The sequence below is a fragment of the Etheostoma spectabile genome, chromosome 22, assembly GCF_008692095.1.
Source record: "Etheostoma spectabile isolate EspeVRDwgs_2016 chromosome 22, UIUC_Espe_1.0, whole genome shotgun sequence".
Taxonomy (NCBI): domain Eukaryota; kingdom Metazoa; phylum Chordata; class Actinopteri; order Perciformes; family Percidae; genus Etheostoma; species Etheostoma spectabile.
The window spans coordinates 22141042-22153749 of NC_045754.1; the positions used below are offsets into that span (position 1 = coordinate 22141042).

The following is a 12708-nucleotide window of genomic DNA, read 5'->3' on the forward strand; positions in this document are numbered from 1 at the left end:
AAGACACAAAACAAAGAAATAGCACACATGATTGAATTAGAGGAGAGAAGGAGGAGGAGGAGAGAAAGGTAGAGCTAAAGGGGAGTCAGGGTCAGGGTCTTTAGAGAGGGAAAATCTCCTGCTCTGATACACCGACATCCATCATCACATCGCCAAGCTGTTTACAGCGAGGGAGGGAGACAAAGAAAGACAGAGAACTGTAAATTTCCAGTCTCTCATAATGTCCTATTAAAGCACCTTGCCCCATAACTCAGCATGGAGGACAGATGGGCCATGTTTGACAACACCCTCCGCTCTCTACCTTCATGCTTCCATGTTAGAGTCATTATTTTCCATCCTCAGACCGTCACAGAGAACGAGGGAGGGGGCAAAACAAATGATGCCGGTCTCCTTCGAGACTTTGTTTATTTCATTTGTTAAATGTCATGGCAGGCGCTGCAGTGTTTTGAGAAGTTTGATCCCAGCATGTCGGTGTATAGCTCTCCCTTGACCCTGAACGGCTAAGGGCTCACTGCTTTGATATATAGTTGCCAATATATCAAGCTCACCTTGTTTCAAAGTGATTTTTATAAAAACATTCTGAAACTACTACTAGAAAAATCTGATCTCAGCCACCCATTTCATATGATAGCTGAAATGCACTTTGGTTTCATTTATTATTTTATATGTTTCATTGTGATCAATAATACATTGGTTGACTACAGCAAGCTGTATTTATTTGATTAGGTTTTAAACAGTCATGCACAAAGGTGTTTTCCTATTATTATATTTTATAAGTTTCAATAAAGTGTGTAAAGTGTCACGGTCTAAATACTGGCTTTTACACTCTTAGAAAAATTAAATTCAAAAGGAAATAATGAATGGATGAATTTCTCTCATGCAAATAATCAAATTCAAAAGTTTCAGAAGAAATAACTGTTTATCAAAACGACTTCATTTCAAATGTATTTTCAATGGGGTCATATTTAAAATACATACAGTAGGTCAGGGGAACTATTTAAGATGCCAATGCTATTATAACTTATATTTTAACCAATGATAAGTTGTGGGCATGCTTATTTACAGAGATTTTTCAACCCTAGACTCACTAGTTAAGTATGGTAAGCAAAAGCCTCTCTTTTGAATGTGAGGACAAAAATGTGACAGACAAGAAGAAAATTAAGCTAAACAATGAGAAAACAAAAGCTGCAAAAGGAATCTTAAGTTCAATCAGTGAAGGCAAATGTTACATGCTGTTTTGAGTAGGCCTATCATAAGTCTATGTCATGGATAATAGACCTTAATGCATAAGACAGGGCCGATATATTGTCCTCTAAAAAAATTTGAAAATGTAATCATTATGATCATTCCGATAAAGGAGTTACAGCTGATAATTACATCCAATAATGTGGAGCCTTTTTATCAAAATGGCTGTGGAGTTCAGCACTTTAAGAGAAAAGTAGATAAAGAATGTCAGGAAGAAGAATTGTATTGAAAGTGGGATAAAAAAACACTGGCCAGTCTAACAAGGTAAGCCTCTATTGTCCTCTTCACAATTTTTAAAGTACAAGAGTAATGTTACCAGTGTTTTATCAATGTTGCCCTGCCCTGTCAACCCCCCCCCCCCCCCCCCCCCACACACACACGCGCAAAAAATGTTTTTAGTTATGATTGTTGGCCCTTAAATTAAACACATTTTTGTGTAATCTTTAAATTCAAAATGAAATACCTATCACACAGTAACTGTGATATATTCTGATGGGTCTTGGTCTAATTTGTATTCATATCTTCAAGAAATTGGAACTACGAAAGGCTTGTGGAACCATAATTATAGTAAAATATAGTGAAAATTGATATTAATGAATCCCACCCTCTCTCTAATTCTCTCTGTGTCTGCCTCCGTCCCATTACTAATTGTAAGTATGGACTGCAGACCAGTGCCCTCTGATGGCACCCAGTGGTCTTCCCAAGTAACAGCAGGTATTTTGTTGAGAATATAGATGTTGGGAAGTTGGCCAGAAAAGGAAAAAAGAGTTATTTATGGGAGAAGGATACGTGTCAGCCACAGGGACATACAGTCTCAGTTGAAGCGATGGACAGTGATCTGGAACAAGGGGCTGGCTTACTGTTGAAGTGGTGTTTGTAGATTTTCGACAGGATTGATGGAGACTGATTGGATCGCCAGACTGGAACCTATATCGAGCTGGTTCACGTGTGAGGCTGATTTGCCCCTTTTGATTAAAGTTGTGGTATTTCACATTCCACAATGAGGCAAGAGTGCTTCTATTTCAGTCTAATGAGGGCTGGAGGGAAATTGTGAGCAGTGATAAACGTGTAAGCACATCCATAAACGCATGTGCAGTCACCCACTGACATATCTTTATATTTATGTAATCCAGTACTTATTTCCTGAGCCCAGTATTGATCATGTTTCAGGCGGCGCTCGTTTGTTTGAGCAGTGGCAGTCACCTGCTGTGTGTGCTAGACAGTGCAGCCGGGGGCAGATGGGGGTTGAAGTGTCATTTTATGTTAGGCAATAAATTAAGCCTCCATTACCCGAAACCCAAGCCCAAAATGAATTTCATTTAACTGTAGATCTCTCCCATTGCACTTCAGTCCTCAGCCACCACTTCAATAGCATTCATTTGGAGCAGTGACATGGGTGAAAAACAATCCACTTCAAAAATACACTGCAACGCTCCGAGTTGGGAGATTTTCTTTTTTTGACTAGCCAAGGAAGGGAGACTCGGGATTGTGGTGGGCTACGAGATGCTTGGATACACCATCGCTGGGATTTATTCCGATACCTGATAATCCCGAGGAGACGTTTTACAGGGCATTTAGCAGGAAGCATAAATTTGAAAGTCTGTAATTTGACAAAAAGAATGAGAAACAAAATCTGTAATGGGGAGGGAAGATGGAGGCTGATAGTCGGGGGTGTCTTGAACAGTCTATGGCCTTTTGCCTGAACCTAGGGACGCAGTACAAAGAAAGAAGGAAAGAGAAACACAAGTGATCCTTCACACTCTGTTGGCTGCATGAATCTGGTGGAATTCTTGTTCTGGTGTTATCTGGTCAGCAGTGCCAGGATTGACAGCAGGGTAGGACAAACACACTGACAGAAAAAAGAGCAATAAAACGTCTATTTGAGAATATTGTGCTTGCAGATTCAAATCAGGATAACCTGGTTTGGTTAAGGGTCCCGGGTGGTTTGGGACTCCCGTCATCTGCATTGGCATGTGTGAACTTTCCAGGATTAAACGTTATGGCTACTCCAATGACACTTGTGACGTGTAAGGTCAGAAAAACCACTTAAGACCACAAGACCTTTCTTTTGTGACAGTCTTAGGACACCGTGGACTCTCTTCTCCTTGGTCTTTACCTCAACCAACTGTACTAACTTCAGCCCCTCTTTCTCTCGTCTTTCCATTGACTCGGTACTAATTAGGATGATGTATGGCTGTGGGCTCTTCAGAAGGGGTGGAACAGTCAGAGGCCCTTTGATTACAATAAACAGAGCTGGGGATTTCAAACAAAACCACACACCAGTAAAAGGGCTTTTCCTCTTCTCCGTTCACCATGCCAGGCTGGTTCTTTGGTTTACACAGGTGTGGGTGTGTGCACAAGTGGATGTGAGTGGGGCAGTTGCATGCTTATATGCACACGTGGCTTTCGATAAATACTGCAGATGAACAATACTGTAACAAATGGACAATGGATGTTTAATCAATAAATCAGAACAAATATCTTTCACAACTTGACGAGAGGTGCAGGGCCAACGGAAAAAACTCATCATCAGTAGTGCTGTTAGTTCTATTATTGTCTGTGTGATGACTTCTCATTAACAGGTTAACAAATGAAGAGGGACTGCAGGCAATACGTGTTCCCTCTGAATGTGAATATTTAATCTGTTCTCCCTTCCCCCGACTCCTGTTTATATGATGCAACGCCACAATCATCTGTAGTTTGCCGGCTGCTTTCATGCGGGCCCATCCATCTTCAGCTTTCCTCTGGATAAGTGGCCTTTCCATCCAGTTTTTGCCCTAGGAAAATTATCGCTGTGGAACTGGATTTTCAATTTTGTGGTATATGGCTAGATGTTTGGGCAATGAGTGGGCGGCAGAATGGTGGTGGATGTATAGGAGGAACAGTCTAGTGTTATTGAAACAGTGACTGAGTCCAGAAAAATGCGATAAAGAGGCATTAGGCAGTTGTGATCTGAATTTTTGAGTTCAATCTGCACGACATTCAACTGTTTCAACATTCAACAGTAAGTCTCTCTGGATTTTAGCATAAGCAAACAATGTTTGCTTCGTTTTTAAACACAACAACAAGACAGGCCATGCAAGACAGAAAAGACAATTTATGTCTAGGTGGGTGACAAATTAAAAGAAAAAAAAACAAGATAAATGAGTAGAGCACACATCAAATGCAGAGTCCTCCATGCAGGACACAAGCACTCACAGAATGGTTCGATGAGTATGAAGATGATGTTAATCATACGCTGTGGCCTTCACAGTCACCAGATCTCAGGATCGCAGGATGGCTCTCCATCTATCGGCTTTTTCCATAAACAATGGGCAAACATGCTACCACATCACTGTTAGATAGTAAATGCCATAAACATATTCTTTGGAAATCTTTACAATCATTTACCGAAAGAACCAAGCAGGTCTGCCTTATTGCACAATCCAAATTTTCGGCAAAACTTGCCATTTTAAGTGTGTAGCTTGGAAATGTTTTTTATCTTAGTGAAGGGATTTTGGAAAACTGTAACACACGGATAGCAGAAGGGGAAATAAGCCACGCACCGAATGTAAGGTTTTATCCTGGCAATGTTCCGTTGCAACACACTTATTGACCAAATTACGAATGCTTTTGTGACGCAGTGTAATCCACGACATGTCCAGCATGCTTTTCCCACGTCACCCCTCGCCTAAATCAAAGTTTTTACAGTACAGTCCCTGACAAAAGTCTTGTTGCTTATCTATTTTGTAGAAACCTGCTATTAACCTGACTTTTAATTAATCAATTGGTGTAAGAAATAGCTCATATGAAAAGCTAAAACCCTCCCAAATGATGTTCAATGCACTGAAATAAATAAGTTTCGCTAAAAAAAGATTTATGGGGGCGCTGTCGAGCATGGGTAGAGAGTAGACGCGCCGTTGCCAGCTCCTACACATATTTCCATTAATTTGGTTTTAAACGTCTGTCTTGCTCGCTTTCTTTCTCTTATTTGGTTTCGGACTGGCCAAGACATCTGCCGACATGTCCGGGAAGGGTCCTGCTCGTCCAGAACGTCCAGCTCGAGCTCAAAACCGACATGCTAACGAGAAAGCTAATCAGCCTTCCCACGCACACGACGACGACAACGACGACGAAGGAGGCCCGTCACTCTCGCAGTTGGTAAAACTTATTGAAAGCTTCAGGGCTGAAACCCGCGGTTCACTTGGCACCCTACAGTCTACTATAGACTCTTTTGGGACTCGTCTCACTGAAGTTGAAACTTCCCTGCAAGACTGCGACGATAGGATCACGGCGCTTGAGGCTACATGTGAACAGCTAGCTAATTGCAACAAGTTGCTAATGGCTAAATCAGAAGACCTCGAGTCAAGGAGCAGACAACAGAATCTACGTGTTGTGGGTGTACCTGAAAACATGGAGGGGCCGCAGGTCACGGCATTTATGACCAAGTTTTTTGCCGAGACGCTCGGTATGGAGATTCCTGATGGGCCAGAGATGTTGGACCGGGCACATCGCCTGTCTTTCCGTCAAGCCTCGGGTAGAAATGCCCCTCCGAGACCCATGGTTGTAAGGGTGCACCATTTCAGGGTGAAGCAGCGCATCCTTCAGCTGGCCAGAGAGAAGGGTCCGTCACCTTCCGCGGACACCCCGGTTTATACTTTTCCCCTGTTTTTTAACTTGAGGTCGCTAAGCGGAGAGCATCTTTCCCCAAATATCAAGCAGAAGCTCGGGGCGGGCAGACATCAAGTAGGGCCCTGCTGCCCGCTAGGCTCCAAATCACTTCAACGGCAGCAAGTACAGCTTCGTTACAGCGGAGGGGGCAGAAAGCTTCTACGGGGAGACCTAGCCCCAACTCTCCGGGGGATCGGGTGAACGACGCTAATGGTTGACTTCTCACCGGCCTCTGACGTCGGTCTCTTATCCCACACATTGGACGGTGCGGACCGTTTACTATTTTTCTCTTTTTCCCCCCCTCATGTTTAAGTAGGCCCCCCTGTTTTGCTCGGCTTCTATATGTGATTTAAGGGGGTGAGTCAGAAACAAATTATGCTTCATCTTGTTCGACTTTATTGAAAAATGTTCTATGGACGTTTATAACTACGGTATATATTGTTACTTGTGGAGCACTGGTTGGATGCAACAGTAGGATCCCATGATGTAGGGTGTAGACGCTTAGTTCAGGGAAGCGTTTTGGGAAGGAGGATTGGGTGGTTTGTTTTTCTTTTTTTCTCTGCCTTTTCCTCCTTGTTGTTTGTTTGTTATGTTAACGGTGTTTATCGGGGTATTGTACACTGAGTCTTACACTGCCATATATCTTAGCACATTATGTACGTACAGTGTGGGAGCATGGTTGATAATGCAGAAATTAAATTATGCTCTTGGAATGTCCCCCGGGATTCAGGGCCCATTAAACGAAAAAAGTTTCTTAATTACTTAAAAAAAGGGGGAAAGTACAGATTCTTTACTACAAGAGACCCATCTAGATGACAATGAGCATCTAAAGTTAAAAAGAGAGTGGGTCGGCCATATTTACTATTCGTCTTTCACCAGTAATAGTGGGGGGGGGTAGCCATATAGTCCAAAAAATCCCGCCTCTGACAGAGGTGGAAGTTAGGGCTGACGCATGCGGTAGATATGTAATGATTAAGGGGACGCTCTTTGGGGAAACCGTCTTTATCTAAATGTGTATGCCCCTCCGGTTCGTTCCTCTGATTTCTACACCAAGGTGTTCTGTCTGTTCTCTGAGTGGATTGTTGAGTCTTCTCTAGCTGGCGACTTTAACTGCTGCCTAAACCCTGCCTAGATAGATCTAGTAAAACTGTACGTCTAATATGGGCAAGGTCGTCCCTATTTGGCTGCTGCTGGATGTTAATTTTATCGACACTTGGAGGACCCCTTCACCCACCGATTTGGGAGTATACATTTTTTTCAAAGTACATAAATTTCCCCCAGGATTGACTATTTTTTTTACCTCTAAATGTGCCATTCAGAGAGTTTTTCCTGCTCTATTTGGGATTAGTTATCAGTGATCATTCGCCAGTGTTTTTAGTCATGTCTAGTAGGGCTCAATGTATTTGGGGGCAATGGCGCTTCCCAAACATTACTTAAAAATCCCCTTTCAAAACATATCTTAGTGAACAGTTTAACTATTTCATGACAGAGAACAACACCGCAGATGTGTCACCTAATTTACTTTGGGAAACTGCTAAGGCTGTTATTCGGGCTCCACTATATCATTTTCAATAAGTCTTAAAAAAAAAAAGAAAGCAGAACAACATTTTTTTGAGGAACACTAAGCAAATTGCAGGGAGAATTAACCTTAAGCCTTCGGAAGGCTCCGGCTCCAAATTGACACTACCACAGCAGCTCGGACACTCTTTGTCTAAAGAGGCTCAGAATCCATACTGTTTAGTAAGCAATAAGATAATGAAATTTTGGGAACAAGCCGACAAGTATCTAGCCAATTTGATTAAGGGTTATACTGGCTCCCAGCTATCCCAGTTGTAAAGAACAGGGCCGGTACAAGAGTCCATAGCAACAAAGATATAAACAATCATTTCTCGATTTCTATGAACACTTATACAATTCCGAATCTGATCACAGTTCAGGACAATTGATGCATGATTTTTTTTTCATCAGTTAATCTCCCCCAAGCTTCTGAGATCAAAAGAGAGGCTGAATAGGCCTTTAAACCCCTAGGAAGTAAAAGGGGCCCTCAGTGGCTTACAAAATAACAAGGCCCCGGGACTGGGGCTGACCCTGATTTTACGAAGCTTTTGTTGACCTGTTGGCTGACCCCATTCTTAATATGTTATCTCATTCCTTTGATTCTGGGGTTCTCCCTGACACTATGATGGACGCAAACATTTCCCTAATTTTAAAGAAAAGCAAACCTGCAGATGAATGCACCTCCTATAGGCCGATAGCCCTGCTAGACATAGACCGAAAATTATTGGCTAAAATTCTGGCTAAGAGACTTGAGGGTGTTCTCCCAGATTTAATTTCAGTGGACCAAACTGGGTTTATATTGGGTCGTAACTCACGTAATAATGTAAGGAGACTATTGAACCTCATACAGTATGGTTCAACGTCAAGGTCCAAATCTCTCGTCATCTCCCTTGACGCAGAGAAGGCCTTTGATAGGATTGAATGGCCCTATTTGCTAGGTGTTCTTTCAAAGTTTAACCTTGGGGACAACTTTATTAAATGGATATCTTTATTATATGCTGCCCCTCGGGCCTCTGTTATTACAAACGGCCTGAGATCTTCCCCGTTCTTGGTAGGCCGAGGCACTAGGCAGGGTTGTCCAGCCTCGCCCTTTATTCGCCCTGGCTATGGAGCCCCTAGCGGAGGCCATTAGATCAGATCCTTTGGTGAAAGGCATCAAAGTGGGTTCCATGTGTCATAAAATCTCACTCTACTGTGACAATGTCCTCCTTTACCTAAATAGTCCTGAATCCTCTATTACACGGGTTGTCGACATAATTAATTCCTTTGGCCGTTTTTCAGGTTACAAAATTAACTACTCTAAGTCTGAAGCTATGCCCCTCACTTCTCATGTATCTTGGTCCCCGTGTGACTCTGCCCCGTTCCGTTGGTCCCCATCCGGTTTTGTCTACCTGGGTATACACATCACTCCCTCTCTTTCAGGCCTCTATAAAGCCAATTTTGTACCCACAATTCGTAAGATTAAGGAAGACCTAGCCCGATGGACAGCTTTGCCACTGTCGCTCCTAGGCAGGGTGACCGAGGTTTCTGCCTAAAAGGAAGTTTTTCCTCGCCACTGTCGCACTGTTGCTTGCTCTGGAGGAAACTAGAACTGTTGGGTCCTTGTAAATTCCGGAGTGTGGTCTATCTGTAAAGTGTCTTGAGATAATTCTTGTTATGAATTGATACTATAAATAAAATTGAATTGAAATTGAATTGAATTGAATCTTATTAGAATGGCTATACTTCCCCGGTTACTGTATCCTTTCCAAATGATCCCAGCCCTGCTAACAAGAAAATCACTTTCTGTTATAAATAGCTCTGTGACTTCCTTTCTCTGGAAGAACAAGCGAGCCAGGTTGAAACTCACTACGCTACAGCGCCCCCTCGAGGATGGTGGCTTGGCAGTACCGGATTTTAGACGCTATTAGTTAGCATCTCTCTGCACTTATATCTGGCACTGGTTTGACAAGGGCGCAGAATCCACCTGGCTTGATTTAGAGGCTGCCCCAGTGGCCCCTATTCCCTTGCACCATATTTTATATGCTTCTAACGGGTGGGCTCGCCTTAACTTAAAGGGGAATTTTATCTTACAGAATACTGTAAAAGTCTGGAAGACGATGAGAAAGTTAGAAGGCCAAAGTGGGTTTTTTCCACTCCGTACACCTGTCTGTTTGAACCCAGATTTTCCTCCTGGTCTGGCCGACCAAACCTTCTCAGTGTGGTTTAGTAGGGGTATAAAGACTGTGGGTGATTTGCTGACAGAGGGCACTGTGTTACCTTTTGATCAGCTTAGAGAGAAATACAACCTTCCACAGAACAACTTTTTTAGGTATTTGCAAATACGCAGTTTCATTCTTTCTAATAGCAGGTCGTAACCTGATGGGTTTTCCACTTCTGCTGTGGAAAAGGCTCTCCTGAAGCCTGACTCCAGAAAACTCATTAGCAGGCTTTACAAGGCCCTGTCAATTTCAACCATTGACTGTACGGCTCATGTCAGATCTCTCTGGGAAGCGGACTTTGGGGAAGCTATCTTGGACGATGTATGGGATGATGTTTGGTCAGGCCCTGCAGGTTGCTTATTTACCAACAAAGCTAGGGAAATGCAATTTAAGGTCATACACAGGCTCCAAATCACACTGGCAAAACGCCATAGGTTTAACCCACTGCTCTCGAAATATTGTAACAAATGTAAGTTGTCTGAAGGTTCATATTTCCACTGTATGTTCGAATGCCCCTTTATCAGTGACTTCTTTGTCAGAATATGTACAGAAATTGATGTCATATTCAAGAAACAGCTATCGTTAACTCCCGTTGGCTGTATTCTAGGGTTAAATCTTAAAGCAATGGGTCTTAGCCCCTCCAAATTGAGGCTGCTGGAGGTGCTTCTCTTCAATGCAAGGAGATGCATTCTTCTCCTGTGGATCTCAGACTCTGTTCCCACAATTCCACAATGGACTCGAAGTGTGTTGGAGTTTCTCCCATTAGAAGCTATTAGCTTCTGGCTCAGGGACATGCCTTTTCACTTTTTAGAAATCTGGGACCCCTTCTTGGACTATATTGGGGAAGATGGTGCACGGACTCTTCAGAGGGGCCTCTATGGTCTAGCATGGTCTGAGATCTCGAAGTATATTTCCAAATGATATGCAATGGCTACAGTACCTCATGTTGACTGATTATTTTTAGTGTGCCTCAAGTGTGCAAACCTATTTTATTTTATTTTAGTTAATTCATTTTATTTTTATTTTAGTTATTTCATTTTATTTTTTATTTTAGGTACCTTTTTTTTTTTTTGTTAAGAAGTTTTGGGTGGGCTAAAAGGAGGGCTTTATTCTTTACTTAATGCCTGTCTTCTTTTATACTGTATGTGCCCTTTGATAGAAAAGTTTAATAAAGATATTATATATTAAAAAAAAAAGATTTATAATTTAAACAAGACAGAAAGGTCAAATTTTAGCAAGACAAAAGTTTTGTCGCCTATACATAAATTGAAAAGATTTACTACAAATACTAAAATATGTCAGCAAATTAAATAGTGGTGCTGTGAGATTCAAATTTAATATCTTGTATGACTTCCATGAGCTTGAAGGACTGCATCCATGCGGTTTGGCAAGGATTCATATAACGTACTGATGAAGTCATCACCAATAGCTAGGAAAGCAGTTTTGCATCCCAGAGTTCATCAATATTCTTTGGTTTGGTCTTCCATGCTTCCTCTTTCATCCTACCCCACATATGCTGGGCGACTGACAGGTGACTGGGCTGGCCAATCCTGGAGCATCTTGATCTTCTTCACCTTGAGGAACTTTGAAGTGGAGATGGAAGTATGTGATGGAGCACCATCCTGCTGGAGAATTTGGCCTCTTTTATGGTTGGGAATATAAGAGGTAGCTAAGATTTCTTGGTATTTGAGACTATTGATGTTGCCTTCCACCCTGCAGATCTCTCGCACACCCCCATACTGGATGTAACCCCAGACCATGATTTTTCCGCCACCAAACTTCACTGTTTTCTGGGTGAATCTTGGATCCATGTGGGCTCCAGTAGGTCTCCTGCAATATTTGCGGCAACTGTGGTGTAATTCAACAGAAGAGTCATCTGAAAAATCCACTTCTCCAGCGTCCATCCTTTTAGCAGGCTGTGGGCCTTGGCAAATGCCACACAGTTTTTCAATTGTCTTTTGTTTAGTGCTGGCTTCTGAGCACTGATTCGACCATGGAGGCCATTTCGAGACAGAATCCGACAAACTGTTCTGGTTGACACAGGGACTTCAGGGGACCAGGTCTGGTGGAGCTCTGCTGCAGTGGAAAATGGGCTGGCCTTGGATTTTCGAGCCAACAAACGGTCCTCTTGAGCAGTTGTCTTGCGGGGTCTGCCTGACCTGGACTTGTCAAAAACATCTCCAGTGTCTTCAAATGTTTTCTTAATCCTCTGTACTTGACGCTGAGACACATTGAAGGTGTCTGCCACATCAGCAGTGGATCTGGTCTTCAGCCTCTTGATAATCAAAACTTTAGTCTCAGGGTGAATCTTAGGCATGTTTGCAGATGTCTAGTTGCAGTTGATGTGAAGGTCTAGTGTACTGGGGTTGTTTTTATACACACCTGAGACCTAATTGATCCATTATTAGTCACAGGTGAAGCTCATATGACAAGGCAACAACACTTATGTCTTTGCAAAAATTGACTCAATGGGCTTTACCAAGCTGTGAATATTAGAATACTTTTTGACAGTTTCTTTTTGCACTGAAACATTATTACAAAAGCTGTTGGGATTAAAATGAGCCATTTATTGTAAATAAATCTTGATTAGAAATATATTTCAGCAGCACTTCAGGTCAATTTGTACACAAGCGACAAGACTTTTGTCAGGGACAATACATCTGAGACAGACAATCCCCTGTTGTGTGCTACATGTGTGAAAAGACAACTCTGGATTATGCCGGGGCCGTTTCCCTCGGACAATGTCCGGAGATCATATGTGAAAACAGCTTATGACACTTTATGTTGTTTTTTTCATTTCATTTGTCACCCATCAGTTTGTGCAACCAAATAAATGGAAACCTTCCTTTCAAAAAAAAAGAACTTACTTCATGGGCCAAAGCTGCAGCGCTGTCAAGGACAGGGACGGGCTTGCTCTTTTCGTAGTGCTGCAGCTGTTCATGGATCTGAAAGGACAAATTGTGTTTATCAGTGGGAGAGAGAGAAGAAAGAGAGAGAGAGAGAGAGACATTGGACTACAGAGGCCACGGCAATGCCTCTCTAAGCAAACAAACAC

At 42.4% G+C, this 12708-nt stretch overlaps 1 protein-coding gene across 1 annotated transcript in view; it reads right to left on the minus strand.

The window, feature by feature from the left end:
• Positions 1-12708, minus strand: part of mpp7a (MAGUK p55 scaffold protein 7a) — a 194675-nt gene that overhangs the window by 85802 nt on the left and 96165 nt on the right. Inside the window, exon 4 of the mRNA XM_032504515.1 lies at positions 12521-12598. Within this exon, the coding sequence (XP_032360406.1) occupies positions 12521-12598 (78 nt within the window). The remainder of the gene's footprint in view (positions 1-12520; positions 12599-12708) is intronic.